General features: G+C 34.9%; 1 protein-coding gene and 1 long non-coding RNA gene across 36 annotated transcripts in view; one reads left to right on the forward strand and one right to left on the reverse strand.

Moving 5' to 3' along the window:
• The window catches only part of LOC114677476 (uncharacterized), a 60535-nt gene extending 55299 nt beyond the window's left edge, over positions 1-5236 (forward strand). Inside the window, exons 2-3 of the long non-coding RNA XR_013416185.1 lie at positions 1715-1836; positions 4595-5236. This is a non-coding gene — a long non-coding RNA (uncharacterized LOC114677476). The remainder of the gene's footprint in view (positions 1-1714; positions 1837-4594) is intronic.
• TRDN (triadin) overlaps positions 1-25626 on the reverse strand; it is a 410920-nt gene that overhangs the window by 282863 nt on the left and 102431 nt on the right. For all 35 annotated transcript variants that reach the window (XR_013416180.1, XR_013416179.1, XR_013416183.1 and 32 more), the window contains exons 6-7: positions 11582-11635; positions 7441-7500 (exon numbers count right to left, since the gene is read on the reverse strand). Coding sequence is in view for 29 of the 35 variants with exons in the window: in XM_077999343.1 (XP_077855469.1) it covers positions 7441-7500; positions 11582-11635 (114 nt within the window). In the remaining 6 variants the exon portion in view is untranslated. The remainder of the gene's footprint in view (positions 1-7440; positions 7501-11581; positions 11636-25626) is intronic.

The raw sequence follows: 25626 nt of genomic DNA on the forward strand, positions 1-25626 counted from the left end.
AAAATTGTTCATAATAGATGCTGCGTATTGGACATTCCTTATTATATGTGACTACACATAACCACTATATGCCACAGCAGCTCTACTGCAATGTTGGAATCCTCCATGTCATTTGCTAATGTACTGTGGAGGCTTTATTGTCACCCATGTTAAAGAATTTGATGAAGGCCGGGTGTGGTGGCTCATGCCTGTAATCCCAGCACTTTGGGAGGCCAAGGCGGGCAGATCACGAGGTCAGGAGATCGAGACCATCCTGACTAACATGGTGAAACCCTGTCTCTACTAAAAATGCAAAAATTAGCTGGGCTTGGTGGTGCATGCCTGTAATCCCAGCTACTCAGGAGACTGAGGCAGGAGAATCACTTGAACCCGGAAGGCGGAGGTTGCAGTGAGCCGAGATTGGGTCATTGCACTCCAGCTAGGGTAACAAAAGCGAAACTCCGTCTCAAAAAAAAAAAAAAAAAAAAAAAAAAATTTGATGAAAAAATGTAATCAAGTTTATTGACTTTGGTACCCTAAATGATGATTTCAGGCTAAACCAAGATAATATCAGAAGGTGCCATTGAGATAATGAAAATGATAATGCCAGATGCTGGTTAGCTTGCAAAACAAAAATGATCTGTGGTACTGCACTTAATTGACTATGCCAGCACTTCCCAAAACACTGTTTCTCAGATACTTCAGATATTTACAGGAAGATGTTGATACTGTATTAGGTGCTGGAAAATATTCTCATGACCAAATTCATTTGGAAACCATAAGCTAACCTGGTCATTTAACTTGGACTTTCTCAAAACTGAAGTGTATTGAGAATTTTTAAGAAAGGGAATTATGATATACATTATTCAATATTGTTTAATCATAAAATTATCATACAAATATTACCCAATGACTGCATAATTTTTTTTAAATTGAGATGGAGTCTTGCTTTGTCATCCAGGTTGGAGTGCAATCGCATGATCTTGGCTCACTGCAACCTCTGCCTCTCAGTTTTAAGCAATTCTCCTGCCTCAGCCTCCCAAGTAGCTGAGATTACAGGCTACCGCCACCAAGCCTGGTTAATTTTGTATTGTTAGTAGAGATGGGGTTTCACATGTCCATAAACTTTCAACATCTTTGTGGCTTCTATGACTACACTCAGGGGATTTTCTTCTTCTTCCTGTAAATCATTTCTAAACCTCCTTTGCTGGTTTCTGCTCTTTTCTGCAGTAAACTCAAACATTTCTGTGACTGAAACCAGCAACTTTCTGCACAGGACTTTAAATTGAAATCATACCAGAATTCCACACTGGAATGTTTATTAGTGTCTGTCTGGGAAGAAAGTTTCACTGGAATGGTCAACAGCACCTCAATCTCATACAACTCATTATATGTTCACCTAAAAACACTTCTAGAGACTTTGTGTTGACCAGGACTCATAGCTAATTGCTGGAGCTCTAAAAATCAGCATAATAATAAAACTATCTGAATAAATTTTAGCATAGCAAAATTAAAACCCTGCAGTATCTGACTTCCTCCTATCTCCCATCTTACAGCATCTTTCCAAAAATTTATTCTTCTACTGAACAGCTTTCTTTCTTTTGAATATTTTATGTATTTTTCCATGTGTCAAATATTGTCAGATTGAATTCTCTATATTTTCTATATTTTTCCACATATTTAAATTTCTTTCTTTCTTTTTTTTGTTTTTTTTTGTTTGTTTGTTTTTGTTTAGACAGACTCTCAGCTCTGTTGCCAGGCTGGAGTGCAATGGCATGATCTCGGCTCAGTGCAACCTCCACCTCCCGGGTTCAAGCCACTCTCCTGCATCAGCCTCCTGAGTAGCTGGGATTACAGGCATGTGCTACCATGATCCACCATGATCGGCTAATTTTTGTATTTTTAGTAGAGATGGGGTTTCACCATGTTAGCCAGGCTGGTCTTGAACTCCTGACCTCAGGCAATCCGCCCACCTCGGCCTCCCAAAGTACTGGGATTAAATTTCTTCATGGTCAATTCATATGCAAAAAAAAATAGCTCTCCCAATTGAATTAATAGTGTCTTCCCCTGAGCTTCCATTTGCCTGAATTTTTATTAAAGTATACATTTTATTCTTCATTATATATCTTGAATTATAGATAGTTTGATCTATCGGTCTTCCCTACCAGACAGAGAGTGCTTGGGGGTAGGAATTCTATTATTCATTTTTGTATCACCATAGTGTCTAGCACAATGCTTTTTTCAGGGAAAACACAGGATAAAGGTATACTTGATTAGGAATTTTGATGAAGGAGAGAGTAAATATTCCACTATACTCAGTCATATGTATAATATAGTGATATAGAGACTGCATATGTACATATGTGTCTAGAAATAAACTTGTCTAAACCTGTTAAATTTGACAGCTTTTGTTTGTTTATACTAATTGGTGTGAAATTGCTATATTTGCTTACTCTAAATGACAGCTATTTACTCCTTGTAAGCTACAGTTGATTTAACCTTAACTTGTAGTATGGAATTATAGATGTGTGAAATTCAGATTTATTTTTAATGCCATTATAATTTATAAGTGGGCAATTATTATTTTCTAAGAGGTAGAACCACATATATAGCCAACTCATTATAATCGTTGACTTTAAGTATAAAAATAATAAAATATTTTCTACCTATTTTAGACACTTTTCAATCACCTTCACCCTGGAAATAGATAACTTTGCCTTATACTAGAAAAAAATGAGTGAGAACTAAACAATGATGTGGCTATAATAAAGAAAATATCATGAAACTAAAGCAACACCCAACTTCTATTTAGTTTTAAGTTGAGTAGATATTCTTCAATTTTGTGCCAAAATATTTTTCCTGATTTTTCCCTAAAGTAATTTAAGTGATGAACTTTATTAAGGAATGAAAAAAATAAAAAGTATTGCCATGGGTATTCAAATCACCCGGTTTTATTTAGGAAGGCATTTTATTCATGACTTTTGTCAAATGGAAAATAAAATGGCTAAATCAAAAAAATTACATCAGCATATTTCATTAGATCTTGGAATTAGCATGATCCATTAGCTACTGCATCAGATTCAGAATGTCTGATGCCAAAGTATTAAATAGAACAATATCCCTCAATAAACATACTACACATGTTGGGAGTTAGAAAATAACAAATTTTATATCTCATTCCATAAAGAAATGCAAACTGCTTAACTTATCTTTGCTTCAGTTTCTTTGCATTGAAAAAAAAAAGAATCGCCACTATAGCTGCCTCTTCCTCTATGGAAGCTGTGGAGATAAGTAACACTGAGCAAACAAATTTGAATTCTGCAAAATAAGTACATAAACATTTCTAATATTATATCTGCATAATCCGCATGTCTAGAGCTCTTGGAGTTTCCCTAGAACTTGCTCAAAGTTTAACGTACAGCAAAAATTACTATTTCATTATTATTTTACATTTGAAAAATCTAAGTATCAAAAAGCCATTTATCAAAGATGGTGCAACTAAATGAGTCAGGAGTAGAAAGAGTAGAATCAGAATGACTAACCCAATTTCTAATCACAATAAATTTCACACTTATTAATATTAACCTGAAAAGATGATACAAAAAATGTACTTTAAGACATATAAGGGCAGATGTAAATATACATGAACCATGTGAAAGTGACAAAATGTCTTCCTGAAAGTGACCAAGGAAACAATAACCTCTCTTCATCAAACACACAGACATCTGAAGGTCACACTGACATCCACATCAAATAGACAGCCTGGCCCAAACTTAGCTCACCTCACTCAACTTCTCTTTTCATCATTGTTTTCTTCTTCTTCTACCCTGTCTTTGTTATTTTTAATGAACTACAGAAATAGGCTAGTTTTCTCAGTGGATATGGGGTCCTACATATGTATCAAGGTAGACATTAAAGGTCCACTCTTCCCCAGGAGAAATCCCTGAAGTGTTCTAACCAGTGACTGCCTTTCAGCAAGCAGTATGCAACAGAGCAAGAAACATGCTGGGTTCTATGCAAGTGCCTCTGGAAATCACAGCTCTTCAAAGGGAGATTCTACTTTAATTGATCACACCTTTCAAAGATACTTTATAATTTTTTCTATCTTTAATGTCACATAGAAGGCTTATGACTTTTTTATCTTATTTTGTTTCACCAGAAACCACCTATTATATAAAGAACACTTTCTATTAATTTCTTATAACATAATACATATACATATAAAATAAAAATAAAAAGTATATACTGTATACAAACATGTGTACACACATACACATACATATACATGTTGTAAACAGACACATATATACTTATGCATACATATATATACACATATATATGTATGTTTGTGTGTGTATGTGTATGTGCATGTGTACCTCCCCCAGAAGAATGATGTAAATATGTAAATGGAAAGTATTTATGGCAAGCAGACTCAAGATGGCCCCCAGTGACTCCCAACTTGTGGCATTCATATCCTTGTGCAATCATCTTCCCTTCAATATGGGTTGGCCTAGGAATTTGCTGCTAACCCATATGGCAAAGGTGATTGAATATGACTTCCATGATTAGTCTAGATAAGATTGTAATTTCTGTCTTCCTGTTTCTCTCTCATTAGGTTTAATGAAGCCAGCTGTCATGTTCATAGGATTCATATGTCAAGGAACTAAAGATGGTCCATAGCCAACAGCCAGCCAGGAACTGATTGACTAGTAGTCCTCGAGGAACTGAATCTCACTAACAACCGTATAATGAACTTAAAAATAGTGCTTCCTCAGTTGAACTTTCAGATGAGACTGAAGTCCTAGTTAACACTTTGTTTGCTGCCTTGTAAGATTGCGAAACAGAGGCCTGAGCTAAGCCATGCCCAGATTTTTGATCCACAGAAACTGTGAGATAATAAATGTGCATTGATTTAAGCCTCAAATGTTGTGGTAATGCTCTACAAAGCAATGCGTAACTAATGCAGTATTCAACAAATTTTTGGAAAAACTGTGATGCTTGAAGACATGTATTTAATTATTTTTGTGAAGAATACTCAATTTATACTTACCGCACCTGGGTTTTTAGTCTTACCCCAATCATAAAGTAGTTTTATGACCTGGCAAAAATTTGTTTCTCTCTCTCTAGAGGTCACTTTCTTCATCTGTTAAACTAGGCAATTAATTTATGTGATCTTTAAAATGTCCACTAGATTTCATACATCTATCACATAAGATTCCATGTATATGTAATGAAAATAAATTATATATATGCAAAATGTGTTTTCATTTATATTTATGAAACAGGAGAAACAAAATAAAATTACTTTTATTTACTGTAATTTAATCTTGAAAGTAAATTCATGTTATCTTCTAAAAATGTTTCAATTTACAATTCATCCATATTAAATTTAATAAAATGATATTTGGTTATCTAATGGAAGATTTATTGAAAATATATCTGCTTCAAATATCTCATTATTTTACATTTAGTAGATAATCAAACTAAATCTTAAAAATGCTTCTAAGTTTTACCTAAATGGGTAGTTTCTTAAAACTACTGAATTGAAGCTTCTAGCCGATCGCCGAAAATGTATATTTAAAAAAAAAAAGGGAGAAGTTTAAATGTAGGGAATAGGATTAAATTATCAAATAAACTCCATTTTTTTCTAGTAATTGGCAGATAAATTTAATACATAAAAACTTTGTTATTCAATATGCCAAAATATATAATATTAAAGTGATATACTAATGAATATATTTGGCATATTATTATGGTACTTTCAGTTCTCAAACTTTTAAAGTAAAAATATTGATCAAGATTTATGTATGACCACTTTCTTTTTTTATTTAGACAGTCTCACTCTGTTGCCCAGGCCGGAGTGCAGTGGCACTATCTCAGCTCACTGCAACCTCTGCCTCCAGGTTTCAAGATATTCTCCTGTCTCAGCCTTCCAAGTAGCTGGGATTACAAGTGTGTGCCACCACACTTTGCCAATTTTTAAATTTTTACTAGAGACAGGGTTTCACCATTTTGGCCAGGCTGGTTTTGAACTCCTGACCTCAAGCGATTCACCTGCCTCAGCCTCCCAACATGCTGGGATTACATGTGTGAGCCACTGTGCCCAGCCAATTCTTTCTTTTTGATACAAGAAAATAATTTACTGTACAGAAGTTGCCTATATGTCCATTTTTGCTTTGGTTACCTATGCTTTTGAGGTCTTGCTCAAGAAATCTTTGCCCACACCAACGTCCTAAAGCATTTCCCCAATGTTTTCTTCAAGTAGTTTCATAGTTTCAGGTCTTACATTTAAGTCTTTAATTCAGTTTGATTTGATTTTTGTATATGGTGAGAGATAGGGGTCTAGTTTCATTCTTCTACATAATCGGTTTTCCTAGTACAATTTATAGAAGAGACTGTCCTTTCCTCAACATATGTTCTTGGTGCTCAGTGGGAAAATAGAATGACTATAGTTAACAATAATTTATTGTATATTTCAAAATAACTAGAGAGTGAATTTGGAATGTTCCCAACTCAAAGAAATAATAAATGTTTGAGGTGATGGATATCCCAATTACCCTGATTTGATCATTATATATTGTATGCTTGTATCAAAACATCACATGTACCCCATAAATATGTACAACTACTATGTACCTATAAATATTGAAAATAATTTTTTAAAAAGAAAATTCTGAATTTGAGTATTCTAAAATCAAATTCAAGGTATAATACTGGTGAAAAATTGTGAACCAAATATGTTATTTTAGTTTCTTTATTGTTGTGGTAACAAATTACAACAAACTTAGCCAATTAAAATAACACCCACTTATATTATCTTCCAGTTTTTATGATTCCAAAGTGTTGGCTCAGCATGGCTCTACTGAATTCTCTGCTTAGGGCCCACAAAGCTGAAATCAAATTGTCACCTAGTCTTTGTGTTTTACTGGAGACTAGAGGAAAGAATTGGCTTTAATGCTTATTCAACATGGAGGCAGAGTTCATTTTCTTCTCACGTTTTCAAGCCAGCCAATGGGCAAAAGTCCTCATACTTCAAATCTCTTTGTTGTCTGCTGAATCTCTCCACATTTAAAGACTCATGGTATTACATTGAACCCACCTGGATAATCCAGGATAACCTCCCTATTTTAGAACAATCTTCATTTTCTCTGCAATTTTTTTTTTCCATGTAATATAACATAGCCACAGGGATGACACCAAGGGGTGAATGAGGGTCATGGGGCTCAAAATTCTGTCTACCACATATGATGAAGCTCTTCATTTTCCTCTCACATTTTGAGATTCTCTAGTAATTGTTCAGTTTAATTATTCTTTTAGATATTAAATTTTAAATGTAAGACCAAATTAACTTTTTAATGTAAATAAAATGATAAAAGTTTACAAATATCCAACTATTACCCAAAAATTAATTTTTCAAAGTAAAAAGAATTTAGTTATGGAAATAATAAATTGAAAAGTTACCTTTTGCCACTGTCTTTGTTTCTGGTTTTTCTTTTTTCTCAATTTTTTCCTTGTGAGTTGCTTAAACAGAAAATTTTACATTAGTACACAGTTTTAATAGATTTCAAAACCAAGCTTTCTTTTGACCTCAGCTTCATAAGTGCTAAAACCTAATATGTAATATTTTGAAAATTTATGACATTAATAAGTCTAATTCAGAAATAAAGAGTTACCAATGTAATAACAGTTGTATAGAATTCAATGTAAAAGTCTAGGCATTAAGATTTAGCTTTTTGAAAATCAGATCCACTCTTTTTCAAGTCATTATTACAAATAGATAAAGCTTTCAGGGAAGACAAACTGAGAGGGAAAATTTTTTATAAGAATTTGTCAAAAAATATATCATTATGTTTATTTTTAAATTTCAATTAAATTGTGTCATTTGGTAGATTACCAAATAATCATACATTTTTTCAATATTTACATACTACTTTTTCAAGAATAACAATGGTAATTAAATAAACTATGAAAATTAAGTAGTAAAATATGAGATTTAATTGGACAGTTGAGGCCGGGCGCGGTGGCTCAAGCCTGTAATCCCAGCACTTTGGGAGGCCGAGGCGGGCGGATCACAAGGTCAGGAGATCGAGACCACAGTGAAACCCCGTCTCTACTAAAAATACAAAAAAATTAGCCGGGCACGGTGGCGGGCGCCTGTAGTCCTAGCTACTCAGGAGGCTGAGGCAGGAGAATGGCGTGAACCCAGGAGGCGGAGCTTGCAGTGAGCCAAGATCGCGCCACTGCACTCCAGCCTGGGCAACAGCGTGAGACTCCGTCTCAAAAAAAAAAAAAAAAAAAAAATTGGACAGTTGATAAAGTATATGTATTGAATTACTAGAGAAAAAATTAGTTCCAAAGATTTCCATTTCTCTAACGTATAACAAAAATAGTAAGAATGTACATCAGCTTTACTTACATCATCAAGAAATGTTTAAAATATGTACTCAAAAATCTATTATTTTTAAATACAGTTGTTGAATAGTGTCCTCCAGAATCTTGGAGAGATGATTTAAGCATTAGAAAGCCTAATGTTCAGTTGAAGACCAGTGTCCCTGACAGATGCAGAGTTGCTGAGAGCCCAAGTGCCTCCTCCTCCAGAGTTTCAGCCTCTCCACCACTCAGGCCTGCCCACAGCCACCTCCACTACCACTTGGGATTATGCGTAATATATTAGACAATGTTAACAAAAGGAGCATTATGCTAGGCTAAGCAAGGCACTAGTCACATAAGGTCACAGGATTACATTATAATAACATATCTCCTAAAAAGTAAACATCTTTTAATTGGCATAAGGTAAATAAAAGAGCACTTACAATGTAGCATTTTATTTCTGCTTTTCAATTTGAATACATTTTTCTGCAGCACTTATAATTTAAGGGCAAAAATTCCTAACTTTTTTTTTTAATAGAAAACATTTAGCTACTGTGAAGTTTGAAAAAAAAAAATCACAAGGAATAGCTGATTATTTCATTAAGTCAGAATACACAGAACCTAGTGCTAATAATTCTGCTTAACCCAATAGCAGACAAGAAAAGGTCATCTATTTCTAGAACAGAGAAAGGAGATGGTTGTATTGAAGTTCATGGAAATTGAACATGAAGAAAATATGATAAGAAAATAAGAAAATAAACATGAAGAAAACAACAACTATTTAATTGAAATTTTCTTTTTTTTTTCTGTAGGTTATTGGGGTACAGGTGATATTTGGTTACATGAGTAAGATTTTTAGCGGTGATTTGTGGGATTTTGGTATTTTTAAGTGTAAATATACCATAAAAAATATTGAAACGTATTTCAACTGATCTGATTCCTAAATGTCATAATGTGTTCTACCTAACTGGAGTGTTTAACAAAACAAAAACTTCAGCAGACTATGCATAGTCTGGATGCATAAATCAGCTGAAATCTGGCCCGGTTATCCTAGACACAATCCACCATAAAACAATAGCAAAAATTAAGTTAGAATTTTACTTCACATCATACATTGAGATGGATTTTTGAGAAATTAACGTTCATTTAAAATAGGAAACAATCTTTTTTGGATGGGCACTGTGGTTCACACCTGTAATCCCAGCACTTTGGGAGGCTGAGGTGAGCAGATCACTTGAGGTCAGGAGTTCGAGACCAGCCTGGCCAACATGGCAAAACCCCATTTCTACTAAAAATACAAAAATTATCCAGGTGTAGTGTGTAGTGGCACATGTCTGTAGTTCTAGCTACCAGAGCTGCTGAGGCATGAGAATCTCTTGAACCCTGGAGGCAGAGGTTCCAGTGAGCTGAGATTGCACCACTGAACTCCAGTCTGGGTGGCAGAGTGAGACTCTGTCTCAAAACAAACAAAAACAAAAACAAAAATCTTTTTTCAACTTGAGGAAAATATTAGTGGCTATTGAATTAATTATTGAATGAAGATTCAAAGCCAGAAACACCACAAGAAAATATCAGCATATCTAACCACCTAAAAATTCAAGAATCTAAACATATGCATACATGCATACACACATATATGAACTCACACATATCCATTCACAAAGACAGAAAGCAAAATATTAACTGTAAAACAAAGTCAGAAAAATATTTGAAAATAAGTTATAGATGAAGGGGTATACATATCCAAAACACACACACACACACACACATATCATTTGGAGAAATGGGCAGTGAGTATGAACAGTTACACATGATATATACATCGCTAAAAACCATATTTGAATCTTTCAACTTATAAATAGTAAGAGGTTAAAAATACTTTGCAGAGACATGGATGAAGCTGGAAGCCATCATTCTCAGCAAACTAACACAGGAATAGAAAACCAAACACTACATGTTCTCACTCATAAGTGGGAGTTAAACAAGGAGAACACATGGACTCGGGGTAACATCACACAGTGGGGCTTGTCGGGGGTTGGGGGCAAGGGGAGGGAGAGCATTAGGACAAATACCTAACTCATGCAGGGCTTAAAATCTAGGTGACAGGTTGATAGGTGCAGCAAACCATCATGGCACATGTACACCTATGTAACAAACCTGGATATGTATCCCAGAACTTAAAGTAAAATTTTAAAAGAAGAAAGAAAAACTAAGAAAACATGATACCTTCAAAGGAACACAATAACACTCCAGTAACAGGCCTCCAAAAAAGGGAAATCTATGAAATGCCTTCCAAAATAATAATCATGAGGAAACTCAGAGAGAAATAAAGAGAACACAAAAAAATAAAAAGGAAGGAGAAAAATAATTCACGATCTGAACATGAAATTCAGTAAACAGATAGATATCATAAGAAAGACCCAAACAGAAATCCTAGAACTGAAGAACTTAATGAATAAAATAAAAAATAAAATTAACCTTAACAATTAACTAGATTATCAGGAAAAAATACAGAGGAAGAACATTCTCATTTAAACACTATGCAGCTTTTTAAAGAGAATGAGAACAATATTTAGTGATATGAAAATATTTCAGGATGTATTGTTAAATTGTAAAAGTCAGGTTATAGGACATACTAGATTTTGTGTAAAAATAGCAGGAAAATAACATGTACTATCTGGAAAACACATAATAAAGCTCTGGAAGGATGCATGTAAAATTTACGGAGTGGTTTACTGTGAGTATGTGGGTTTGGCATGATATGGGAATCAGTAGGCTGGGAGCAAGGTAAGAGGAAGGTTTTCACAAAGTATCTTTATGTGTAGAGCAATTAGATCTTATTATCTATTCTACATAAATAAATAACAATTAGAAATTAAAGCAATCTAATAGATAATCAAAATATGCAAGTTACAATAATGACATCTACTTTCTTACCTATCAAACTGACAAGTACTTCTGATATAGTACCCTCATTGCTGTCTAAGGCAGTCTGAAAACTGCCAGAGGAAAAACTGACACAACATTTCTGGAAAGTAAAGTGGTAACTGAGTTCAACAGCCTTAAGTATTTATCTCAATTCAGAAATTCCTTTTTTCAGATTCTAGTCAGAGAAAATAATCCTAATTTAATTTGTAAAACTGCATGGTCATCTAATATCTGAATGTAAAGAGTAGGAAGTCAATGGGAAAGGAATCAGTGTGTTAAAACAGTAATAAAAATAACTTCATACCTTTCTTTTCAGGTTTTTCTTTTTCTCTTACTTTTTCTTTTTCTTTGTGTGTAACTAAAAAGAAACAGATAAATAGTTTTCATCTAAATAACAGGAATAAATGAGGAGATGCTTGCATGGCAGTTTTTTATGTCAAAAACTTACCTGCTACTTTTAGAAATCTTTCTTTAACTGGATTGAGATTTTATGTAGTTAGAAGTTTAAACTTCAAGATAATTATAGATTTATTTCTTATTTCTATTTTTATTTCATATCCTCCAAGCACAAACTAGTACCTAAACCAAGTTTGATTGCAAAGATAATAATACCCGTCAGCTTTTCCAAATCCTTAAATGAAATAATTGGAAAATTTAAAAAAATTATCATGCTATATGCCAAAGGAGCCTGGCTTTGATATTGGATGAATGCCAGAAATATGAGGATGGAAATATAGAGAAATAACTTTCTGATCTTGAAGCAGAGAACAATCAACCTAAATAGTATGTATTAATCTTATACAGAAATACTCCACACTAGATGTTTTAAAATATATACTGGAATAAGACTAGAAAATACCAAATCTTTTCAGCAAAAATAAAATTTAACTTAATATGAGCAGTGATCTCATCAATTATTACGACTAAAATTTAAGTCATAATCTTACCCCATACCTTAGTCATAATTCTTATTCATTATCCATGCTAGAAACATGAGACTCATCCCAATTTGTCTTTCTCTTTTATTTTTCCTTTTCATTCATTCACCAAGCTCTTTCAATCATGCCTTTTTAATATTCCTCTTACTTGTTTTCTTTTATCCAATATTATTCTCCTTAACTATCACTTATTTACACAAGAATATAGAAAGAACACCTGCTATGTGCTAAAGACTCTCCTCAACAAGATAGAGTTCATTCCTGTCGCCATGATGTCAATAAACTAATGATTAGTGGATGCTAAGCAAATAATTATAAAGGTAGGTAATTGCAGGGAGTCAAATTGCTATGAAGAAAAAATGCAATGTGGAATGTTGATGTATAAAATGACCTAATCTAATCTGTTTGTTGGGGAGGAGTCCTTGGTAGAAATGACATTTAAGAGTATGAGAAATGAGAAGAAATTAACCTAGTAAGAGATTAGGAGGGCAAAGGGGAAGAGACCAATTTCCAATTCAGCAGTTGAAGCAGGATGTCTCTTTTGGGCGTATTATTTTACCTATCATAATATTATAATATCCTGACTTCTCTTTTGAACTTTTAGATTTTAGATTTTTATGTCCCATATTAACCTTTCTAACATGAAAATCCGATATCATTCACTCCTCTGTTACAAATGTTAGTGCCTCCTCACTGCTTAGCATGGTATCTGTCACATAGTGGGTGCTATATCAAAATAAAAATATTTTACTGCTCTAGTGATCTGACATTTGCTTACCAACCCCGTGTTTACCAACCCAATGTCATCTGCAAAGAATTTCTCCTTGAACTTTATACTCTAGTTATAACTAAATGCTAGTAGTTCCACAAGCACACCATGTGCCCTCATGATGTTTCTCTGTCTCTGCCTGTGTGTGTCTTCCACCTAGAATTACCACACCCACATTTATTCATTTTCCTTTCCCTATTCCATGCACTCTTTCATCTTGGTTCAAATGTCTCCTCTGGAACGTTTTCTTTGATCTCTACTTATTCCATACACCAATTGCACCATGTACATAATTATGTTTCAGGAATTTAATAATAATATTGATACTGTTAACATTTCTAACTACTCAGTAAATGAAATCCTTTGGGGCTACACCATATTTATTATTATTATTATTTTACATTTCCAGGTCATCACAAGATCTCAGTCACATAGTGGACTCTGTAATATTTTTGAATAAGTGAAATTCTAAAATATTCTAAGAGCTAGTTTTATTGTCTAGTTAAATTCTATTTATGGATGATGTGGTGGAGCTATAATAGACACTGCTTGCTTCCAATTATGTGAAATTTTTGACAACTCATTAAAATTTCTCAAATAATTAAAACCTATTGAGAAAAAGGAGGAAAAAACTCACCTTAGAACATTAAGATTTTTTTTTTCCACATCTAATGGTTCTTTTAGTTGTTTCTGAGCTACTAAGTTCAATATAAATAACTCACAAAATAAGGCGAGGAAATCACTATTCATACTGACCACAAACGGTTTATTTTGGTTCCTTTGAATCCCTATTAATTAAGCAGAAAACCAACAGAAAATTTTGGCAAAAACAAAGCTTCTTTTAAAGCTTCTCTGGGGGGACCCAAGTTTGTGTGAGATAAGCTGTGCTTTCAGAGCCCCGATTGGAAAGACCTCCCAGGGGAACACCTAATCTCTTGTCTCTGCCTCTGTAAGAAATGAGGACTCACCCACCTTGGACAGCTGGTTGTCCATTTCACTAAAGGATTTTCAGATTGACGTGTGCATAGGCATAAACGGGAGAATTAACGCAAAATCAAAAGAGCAAAGGGACTGAATTCGGACTCAAATTAGCATATTCATGCCTCATTCCTGTTACCCTAGGGAGAAATCTAGTTCCTCCCAGTTGAAGTGTTGATTTACAGACCCTGTACTGTATGCTAGCATTTTATTATCCCCCTCAGAAATGGCATCACAACACTTCGTAGTGAAGCAGCTGGACCCTTGGGCCCTAGGGAGCTTTTCATAATGGCAGACGGCCACCGAAGCTTCTTGGACAGAAACTACAAACTTTGGCAAGACTGTGCTCAAATACCAAGTTGTGAAACGACTTTCAACACAGCAATGCAACAATCAGCAACTGCCCTGGTAATCACTCTAAAATAAAAATCACCTGATACAACAGCTGCATTTGTTTGAGCGTCTCTTTGCTTAGAGCCCACAACCAGGAGATTTCATATGGAAGAAGAGTACCTCCTTGTCACCAGCCCTGTTTGGCAAGTTATATCTTAGCCAGCACAGTTTTTAGCTCAGGACGGAATAAGCTTCTTGCACCTGCTAGAGTTTAATTTGTTTGTCATCCTTATTTACAAGAAACAAAAGTCCCTTTGGTATGCTGATAATTAAAAACAAATGGAATCCACCAGTTGGAATGGCGCTGATGTCTGGTATCTGAGTTGGCACGGTCCTGCTATTCCTACCCTTGCCCAGACTCTGACCTTTCCCTGACCAGAACATTCAGCTCAACTGGACCCAAGCACATCTCTCACCCTCCCATCTGGCCCTTTTCCAGCCCTCCCCAATCTGTGCTCTGTGCTTTTGCTTTTGACCCTGGTAGTTGCCAGGCAGACTATGTCTTTTTCTCAGGTATATCAGAGCTCATAATCTGCCTGACCCTGTTTTTTTTTTGTTTTTTTTTTTTGTTTGTTTTTCCACAGGGAAAAACAGTCTCTTGGGGTCAAATAATGAGAGGTAATGAGAGCCAGATTGTCAGAGTTCTTTACTTAATCTTCCTGTTCTTAGCTTGAAAGTCAAAAATTGTAATGCCAATATTTTTAAAGTACTGATTAGTATAGGCTACTACATTCTTCAATTGATGGCTAACAAATAAATTTAACCAAACTCTAGAACATACTTAACTTTAGACTATTGTATAGGACTAATCTTAAATACCCAACCGCAAAAAAAAAAAAAAAAAAAAAAAAAAATATCAGAGGGATAAGCAGGTAAGCATTACACCTTTTCATTATTAACAACAACAACAAAATACTTTGAGGATCCTCTCATTTTCACATTTCTTGTGCTTTTTTGGTAGGTATTAGTGCTAAAATAGTCTACAGACTTTAAGTGGGTGAACATTGCAAACAGCTTCATAAAATTCATATGTATTTATATTCTAATTTGTAATGTTTTATGAAAGAGCATGATACAAATTCATCTTAAACCCTTAAAAAAATTCCGTTTTAGCCACCAGTAAATGATAAGGCCAGATCTTTTGGTTAGTGTCTATGTCTTTGTGTGTATGTTTCTTTTTTATTTTGGGTAGCTAATTTGTAGAAGTTCAGTTCCGTGGTAAGGCAAGATGATCTCGATGCTTTTTAAGAGACAATCATAAACTCCATAGAAATGCAATATTAGTTAAAAATCTTCTTAAATATTATATTATCCATTTTTCCTAAAGGAAGAATTTATTATTTTAACTTTAATACAAGCATGTAATTTTGGAGCTGATAGGAATATAAGAGGTAACTACCCTGAACTTCTTTGTCCACGGATAAGAAAACATGCTCATAACAGTCCATGACAGACCAGGAAAAGAATGTAGTTATCTAATTGCTAAAACAGTACTCTTGCTTCAAAACTACACTGTTATGTCCGTCCCAGGTTCTGTGCAGACTGTAAACTCGTTCTCATGAGCCAAATTGTGCTGATAGAATTCTCCAAGCACATTGTCTGTGATCTACCTTCCAATAGTGTACTTACTTATTTTTCATAATAAAAGTACTTTTATTTACCTATTAAAGTGAAGATTTGGCAAATTACCCAAAGTTGTAAAACTAATCTGATACTTATGCATTAAATCACAAAAGATATTTTATAATTCTAAAATATTAGTTTTATTTTCAAATTCAATTTAATTGTATGGACAATTTCCCCTTCTCCTGGGGCTACATAGCCATAGTAAGAACTGCAATCGCTTTCTCATAAGTGAACATTCACTATGGACACTGTGATGCGTAGCTTTGTGCACACTCTTCTGGCTTCCTTGTCCAGGTTTATTTTTCATGATTGCCAGACAGGGAAAGAAAATATATTTTGTACTCTAAGGAGTTCATTAAGTGCAGCTAAGAGAAGACAAAAGTAAAAGTTTATACAGTAGAGGATGACTAAATGAATTTGTGGGCTTTAAGAGCATTTTTATAAGGGGGTTCAGGATATTTAAACACATTTTAATGTATTTGATTACATTTTGACTTTTCAGCCTCACCATCAGCTAAATCCCTTGTCAGCCTATGATTCCAATCTTGCAATTTGTTTCCCAAAAACTGAAGGAGTTCTAGACAAATCAGTGTTATTATTCTGAATCACCCTTTTTAAAAACTCCTTTCGATTTTTTTTGTGTGTGCATGTCATATTGTTATGGGTTGAATTGTGTATCACCAAAAATCTATGTTGAAGTCATTACCCCCAGAACCTAAGAATGTGACTTTATTTGGAAATAAGGTTTTTACAGAGACAATCCAAGTTTAAATCATGAGGCTAGTCCCTAATCCAATAGGACTGATGCCGTTATAAAAAGGGAAATTTGGGCACAGAGAAGGATATGCACAGAGGGAATGCATATCCTGTGAAAAGACAGAGCCACAGGGAGAGCATCATTTGAAGATGAAGGCAGGAATTGGAGAACTTCATCTACAAGGCCCGAAAGCTTGCCCACAATCATCCAGAGGCCAGGAGAGAGGCATAGAACAGATTCTCCATCACAGTCCTCAGAAAAAACTCATCCTGTGGAAACCTTGACTTTGGACTTCTAGTCTCAATATGGTAATATTAAGTCTAATGCTGGTAATAATAGTAATAATTAGACTTCCGTTGCAGCCATTGAACCAAGTTTCCACCTGGTTCCTTGACGACTGACCTCAGCTTAGCTTTTGTGTCTTCCCTGTTAGGTTTCATAGTCCACACCTGAACCACAAACCACTAACTCCTCTGAGGTCCTTCCAGAGAACTGCAGTCACACCTACTCAACAACGGAGGTTGCCAAACCCCAAACTACGTCTCTCCTCCAGGACATCTCTGTGAAGTACTTACTACACGGTGGTATAGTTGTGTATTTACTTTTTCAAATGTATCATTAACTGGATCTTATTCATCATGGAATTTGTAGTGTCCAGTATGGTGTTTGGTACAAAGTAGGTACTGTGAATAAGTGAATGTGTATTCTCACCTAGTGGCTGTGGCCACTTTTTCCATTCACACTATCTGCCTGTCAGAATACACCCTATTCCCACTGTCTAGCCCACTCTGAAGCTGACCAAATGCTGTCTGTCCAGTATACATTTCTGTTAAGTAAACTTTTCCTTTTTTGAGGTCACTTGTTCACCCAACCACCTGACAATACAGGTGGTTGTAGCAGAAACCTACTGTTCTGCCTGCCTAGCAGGCCGTCCTGTGGTCTAGGAGCCTTCTCGGAAAAAGTTCACATATTTAGTTATATGTTTACCACCGGGTTCCTGCCTTTTCTGATTTGTTCTGTTCTACAAGTAAATTGACATGTTTATTAGTTAAATAGAAGCCCAAATCTTATCTAATATCACCAATAAAACTCACGATTGCAAAAAATAAGGCAATATACAATAAACAACTACATGGGGTGGGGAAAGCTAGAGGAAACTTAGAAATACATTACTGTTTTTCTCCAGATAATTGGATTGTGGGGGTGCGGTTCCTTTTTTTTTTTTTTTTTTTTTTTTTTCATTTTCCAAATCATCCATATTTATCTGTATTATTATAATTTTTGTTGTTTCAGTGTGGGTGTTTTCAGATTATAAATTCAACTTAAATTACAATGGCTTAATTAAAGCTAAGTGGAAAGTTGTCTGTTGGAATGTCAAATGCAAAGTTTTCTGTAGGAATCCAGTAGAGATTAACAAAATAGAAGAATACTTCATTCACAAATTAAATCATTATTTCCATATTTATTGAGTGTGTTGGGTACTCTGTTAGATGTTAGAGTGATTTTTAATTTGATATAAGCACACACATTCAGACCTGGGGAAAACCTGAGAGACTATGAGCCCGTATCCCTTTGTTCATGGATAAGGAAACAGAATCATAAAAGGGAGTGGCAAAGCTGACCTAGAACATACATGAAGACAAACATAGTTCCCTTCCTCAGTTACTTAGATTGACATACACCCACAATTAAAATATGTTGTCAAAGTACTTGGAAGAGCAAAAGCTGGGGTGTAACAGCATGGACAAAGTGCTTAAATGTCCCCAGTGAAGAACAGCAGTGAGGACTTCTTACAGGAACTGATATTCCATATAAGAATCAAAGAAATAAGCAGGCTTTTGCCGAGGGACTACACAGGAAGGGCCTGACGGCTGGAGAGAAGAGAGCATACAAAAGCGCACAGTTATGAGACAGTGACGATGCCTGCTTAGGGACTACTCAACAGCTCAGCCTGCCTGCAGTACAGGGGGCATCAGTGGGGTCTGTAGTGCTAAGGGTGGCAGGGAGGAGGAGGTTGTATCTGTGGGAAAACCTGGTAAGGAGGTAGCAGAACAGGGAAGACGTGATAAACTACGAAGCTGGAACATTGTAGGGGTAGCAGTGATCATATGAGGAAGGTTTTATAAGCCAGGTTAGAAAATGTCACTTTTATCTCTTAGCACTGGGGCACCAACAAATGGATTTAAGCCCATAAGTGACTGGATTAGCATGGACCTGAGGGGTTAATGCTGGGAAATTAGTTAAGAAGTCACTGTCACAATTTAATTGAGAGATGATTGTGGAGAAGATAGCAGTTTGAGAAGAGAGAAAGTAGACTAAATTATAGTAAAGAGGAGCCAAATATATTGAGCTCTAATGTTGAGATACCAAGAGGTCTATGACAGGGACAAGCTTTGGCGTTGAAAGAGAACAAGAAGTCTATGGCAGGAACTAAAATTCAAATGCCTTCATAGATGAGGCAGGTAAATTAACATGTACCCCAATGGTGAAAGAGGGAGTGGTGGAGACTGTAGTAAACAGAGGGTGCAGGTTCTACTTAAAGGCATCCAGTTGCTCGTTATCGAAAACACTGGCTCGTCAAAAGAAACCACCGTGGGATATACTTGAACTCTAAGCCATGAGTTCAGCAGACAGTGATTCTAACTCTGGCTACTCATTTGAATCATTAGGGCAGCTATGTTCAAACCCCGGCATTACTTCCCAAACATTAATGGCCCCAGGATGGAGTCTGCACATGGATATATATTTTTAAAAGCTATCCTGGTGATCTAAACTGCAGTCGGGGTTGAGTATCACCCCTGGCAACAACAGCTCCTAGATATTTAGCCTGAATAATTAGGGTGGACAGTGATGTCAGTTATTACGACAAAGAATACAGACAGGTGAAGACATTGTCTGCAATAGATGTTAATATGGGCTTGAATATATTAGATGAAAGAAGTCTTTTAGGCCGGGCGCGGTGGCTCAAGCCTGTAATCCCAGTACTTTGGGAGGCCGAGACGGGCGGATCACGAGGCCAGGAGATCGAGAGACGATCCCGGCTAACACGGTGAAACCCCGTCTCTACTAAAAAATACAAAAAAACTAGCCGGGCGAGGTGGCGGGCGTCTGTAGTCCCAGCTACTCGGGAGGCTGAGGCAGGAGAATGGCGTAAACCCGGGAGGCGGAGCTTGCAGTGAGCTGAGATCCGGCCACTGCACTCCAGCCTGGGTGACAGAGCAAGACTCCGTCTCAAAAAAAAAAAAAAAAAAAAAGAAGTCTTTTAGTTACCTGTGTAAAGTCAGGTGGGAATTTTATAAGAAGGCTCAGAGACTTTTTATATTCTATACCTTCAGACTTTTCAAATATCAAAATTAATGAACCACATGGGCTCCTAAATTAGTTGATGGCTTAAATGAAATACTAAGGGATTATCCAATTAAGAAAAAACTCAGGATATTCAAGACATTCTTAAGATTTTGTTTAAGATATGTGCACATTAAAGATGCATTTTTAATGAGGAATTTATAATATCTTAAGGGAATGATGACACTACATTGGTCATACATAAACTGTGTCCTATTGTCAATGTGACTAAGCTCTTCACATATAGTAAGAAAAGCAAAACAAAAACAAAACAAAATTTTAAAACCACCAAAAAAACAAAAGAACTCATCTTGCTGCCTAAGGAAAAAGCAAAAATAGTAGTTATTCTGACTTGTTCTGATCTCCCAAATAATGAAATTTTGAAATTTCAGAAATTTTCATAAACCTGTGATCCATAAGCATAGTAACTTTACGTTTTACTTTTGCTATGTTGATATCTGAAGATATGCAAAAGTCTTTGTGATAATGCTTTTTTCTACCATGACTGTAAACTTGGTAATATTTGCCATTTTGTGATTTCTGTCTTTAAATACTTTTATCTTTCTATTCACAAACATAAAAATTGCTCAACATCAGTAATCATCAGAGAAATGCAACTCACAGCCACAGTGAGATATCATCTTACACATTCAGAATTATTACTATTAAAAAGTCAAAAAAAACGATGTCATGGATGCATAAAATAGGGAACACTTATACATTGTTAGTTGCAATGTAAATTTGTTCAACTTCTATGGAAAACAGTACGGGGCTATCTCAAAGAACTAAATATAAAACTACCATTTGACCCAGCAGTGCCACTATGAGGTATCTGCTCAAAGGAAAAAAAAATCGTTATATAAAACAGACACCTGTACTCACATGTTGATCACAGCACTATTCACAGTAGCAAAGTCATGGAACCAACCTAAGCATCCATCAGTGGATGATTGGGTAAAGAAAATATGATATATATATATATATATATATATATATATATATATACACCATGGAATACTGAAATACTATGCAGTCATTAAAAAAGGAATGGAATTATGTCCTCTGGAGCAACATGGATAGAGTGGGAGGCCATTATCCTAAGTGAACTAACTCAGAAATAGAAAATCAAATCAAATATTGCATGTTCTCACTTACAATGGGTACACATGGAAATAAAGATAGAAATAACAGACACTAGGGATCCCAAAATGGGGGAGATTAGAATGGGGACTGAGGCTTGAAAAATTACCTATTGAGTATTATGCTGAATATTTGGGTGATGATTGTACTAGAAGAGCTCAATTCCCATCATTATGCAACATACCCAAGTAACAAACATGTGCATGTATCTCTTGAATTTAAAACGTTTTCTTAAAACTTGTATTTTTGTATTTAATTATCAGTCCCTCTAAACTCTGACTGGCATGCATGCTTGTCAAGATTCCTTTCTAAATGGTGCCTTTAATTAATCCTTTGACTCCAGGATGATGTTTAAGTAATTAGATCTGGTGATTTGAAGTTTATTTATTGAAAAGACAGTGTAATAGGCTAAATTATAGCCCTCTAAAACATGGCTACATCCTACTTTCTGGAATCTGTGAATGTTTTATACATATATACACACACATAAATATATAATATATATATAATAGATATATGTGTGTGTGTGTGTCCATATATATATATATATATATATATATATATATATTTGCAACATGATTTTGCAACATGATTAAGTCAAGGATCTTGAGATGGTGAGATTATCTTGGGTTATTCAGGTGGGCCCAGTTTGTGGTAATTTGTTACAGCAGCCATAGAAAACTAGTACACCTATGACAAGCCATCTGACCTGTCTACCGAGATAAGTACTGCCACATCTCATTTCTCAGTTGCGTTAAGACTGAAAATAGTGGAAAGGAGATTTAAAGGTGCATACAGTCTATACATCTTTTATATGGTGTCTGCTCTACAGGTAAGCTATTAGAATTAGGTAAGCCCACACCAGGCTACATGGCACACAGACTGATGGGAAGGGAACAGAGATGGTATCTAGGAACTGGTAGATATGTGCAAATGCAAGCAGATCAGTGAGGTCAACCAGCAGGAAGCGAGGTCCTAAACACAGGGTTTCAGAGACAAATTCTAGATCCTATGGCTATGAACAAATTCTGGTGCTACAGTCTCAGCAGGCACCAAAGAACAAAAAGAAAAAAGAAAATCGGATATAGGATGTAGTGGAAAAACCACATGTTCTTATGTTAGAGATAACAGGCAAAAATGTCGCTCTACAAATTACTAAACTTGACATAATGATTGAGTCCAGCTAAACCTACGTATTCTTAGTTTAAATGGAATTATATCTACGATGCTAGATTGTTCTATGAAGATTAAGTGAAATATTAGACATAAAAAATTATATACAGTATTTGGTCCATAGTAGATAAACACTCATACAATATTAATTTTTTAAGAAGGGAACCACAAATATAGAACTGACCGGGCAGTAAAAGTAGTTTAGTGTTGTGTTACAGGAACTTGGGATGACATATCTTATATTTGTTCAGCCTATGATCAGACAGATATCAAATGATACTAAAGATAGAGAAAAAAAGGAATTCAGATAACAAACCTACAAGAGACCTCACTTATCCAATTAGAGGTGGTTAAGATGATTCATTAATTAGCTGATAGTTACTGTTTAAAATTAGTCAATAATTCTTTCAAGAATTTCATATATACATTTCATAATTATTTAATCCTTATGACAACCCTATTATACCCATTTTACAGATGAGGAAATAAAAGCAAAGAAAGATTAATTATCTTGCCCGAAGACAGATAGCCAGAAGTTATCAGATTTGGATTCTAACCCAGATAATTTAATTAAAGACCTTCTAAAAGTAAGAAAAGTTATGGTAATATCACCCTTTATGAAAATCATACCCTGTGCTCTTAGTTTATTTATTTATTAGAATATCTGAGTATTTACCATGGGTAAAGGAAATGTTCTTTAATAATCATGACTGGAACCTTTTATGTATGACAAATAGCAGTCTCTCTAATTCTCTGCAATTAGTCTGTATCTATCTTCTTATTTAAAACACCTGTGGGCAGAGTTATTTATGATTACAAAGGATCCTCAGACTGTTGACAGCTAGAGAAGACTGGTTAACATTTCTTATCATTTAACATGTGGACCTACATCTAACCATGGGTATCCATTGTTGGATATAGCTTTAAATATGATTGTATTCTGCAAGATCATTTTGACCTACAAAAACTTTAATTTGAAACCATCACCCTAATGTGGAATCTTGTGCGTTCTTGTAGGTAACTTGTACTAGAGCGCTCTGCTTGGTACTCACAACTATTCCATTGCTGTTAACTCATTCTGCCTGTTCCCCAGGACCATTTATATGAGTCACAATCTAGTTAATGATATTTGGTAACCCAAAAAATTCTTCTAAGCAAATGCAATGTTCCGCTATATTACTATATACGTTCAATACAAGGTCACACATACATACAGTATTCTGATTATATTTATAAAATAAAATAAATTTCTACCTCTTTTATGAGGAAAAAATCCAAGGTTAATATAGTTCAAGGTAAACCTTAACTAACATGTCAAAACTTATGCCCTAAAACCATAATAAGTACTCATTGCCTGGTTATCATTTAAAAGGCATATTCTTTAGCTCCATACACTGCTGCATTCTTCCCTGAGGAAAATATCAAACAAAATAAACAGAGGGACAAAGTAGAAATAAGTTAGCTTGATATGATAAATTAAAATTTCTTAATGTGGATGCCTATAAAAGTAACTAATTTTCATAGAAAAGGAGTCAGAATTGAAACTCATTTTTTGACACTATGAAATCAATTAGTTAGCATATTAATATAGAATTGTTTTAGGAATATATATCTGTGGGATTACATACTCTGTGTGGGGGTTGTTTTTTGTGGTTTTTTTTTTTTTTTTTTTTTTTTTTTTGTATCCCACTTGATGGGTAAATTATATAGGTGTAAACTCCAAGGCTCTCCCAATGAGTTCCATGCTACTAAAAACTTTTAGAATATCATATTGTCCCTTAAAGGAGAAAAAAATATATAGAGAAATAGAATGTGATCTAGCTTCCACCATAACGAAAATCTTTTGTCTCCCCACAAACACACCACTTTGAGCATAATGAATCTTTACACTCAAGTATTTATTGACTCCTTTATAATCATCACAGACTACTACTACCTTTCAAATACCATATCTTTTCTTCTAAGGGTTGAAAACGCTGTGATAATAATTTAAATTCCTAACTATCTATCACATACAACCATAACTGACATGGAATATGGCATGCAGAAAACAGTATTTATCTATATACAAGAGCAGTTGCAAAACAAAACATTTATTTTCACTGAACTATTTGAGAATAAAAAGCAAGCATTAGTTTACCTCATTTACAGATAGGAAACTAAGCAATAAAGTGAAATCTTTTGTTCATATTCACACAGAAAAACTGTGGAAAAAATAAGCTATCTCTGATTTCCAGCTCAATGTGGAACAACTGAAGCTCTACTTTCACTTTCTTGAGAAATAGTTACTTTTACAAAACATATTTGGTCTACTCAAGAAATATATTCAGATTAATAATCTCCAGCTCAGTCTTTGAAAAATTTATTTTAAACTTCAGCCAAATTCACTGTTTTAATTATGGAAGACTTGCTAGTTTAATAAACCTACTCTACAGCCCACTGCTCAAAGTCTTTGACATCAGAATTCTAATATAGCCAGGTCCAAAATGCAAATGGTGCCATCTGCATTACCACCTCCACTCCAGCAGCACTGTTATTAAATTAATAGCACAGTCTGCAAGAAAAAAACAGCAGGGACCCAAATGATGTGGAACCAGTTGAGTTTCTGTTTAACCTTCAGCAGATAGAAACACAGAGCCAGTTCAGTCATGGTTCGCTTAGTCAATCCGTACTCAAGAGCTGTGTCCAACTTCTATGACCAAAGGAATTAAGAACCAAAAAAAAGAAAGAGAACAGTAAGAAGACATTAGCTGCCTAAGTACAAATATAAATAGGCTTCAACTGAGTGAGCTTCAATGTTCTGATTGTTGAAGAATTGGCTGACCAATCTAGAATGAATTCAAACATTAGGATTAAAGACATAATATCTGTAGAATGATTTGAGCCCTTCACAAAAAGGAAGAACATGAAGTATATTTTAAAAACAACAGCAACAACATGGCATTGTATTAATATAAACTCACATGCTAGTATAATTTAATTGGTACTTTTGTTATTTGAAAATTTACTATCTGCAACTGTAGCATTTACTACAGATAATTTTGCATTAGCTGGTTTATGACACAGCAAACACTGGATAAAATTCCATTTTTATCTCAGAAACAAATTATCTTATTTTCTGTCTGGATTACACAAATATAGTTATTATGAAATCTTTATTTTTGCCCTGGCTCATTCAAAATCACGTGAAACTAACCATTGGGAAAACCTGGGCATGCTTAGAGAATATA

Source organism: Macaca mulatta, chromosome 4, assembly GCF_049350105.2.
Source record: "Macaca mulatta isolate MMU2019108-1 chromosome 4, T2T-MMU8v2.0, whole genome shotgun sequence".
Lineage (NCBI taxonomy): Eukaryota > Metazoa > Chordata > Mammalia > Primates > Cercopithecidae > Macaca > Macaca mulatta.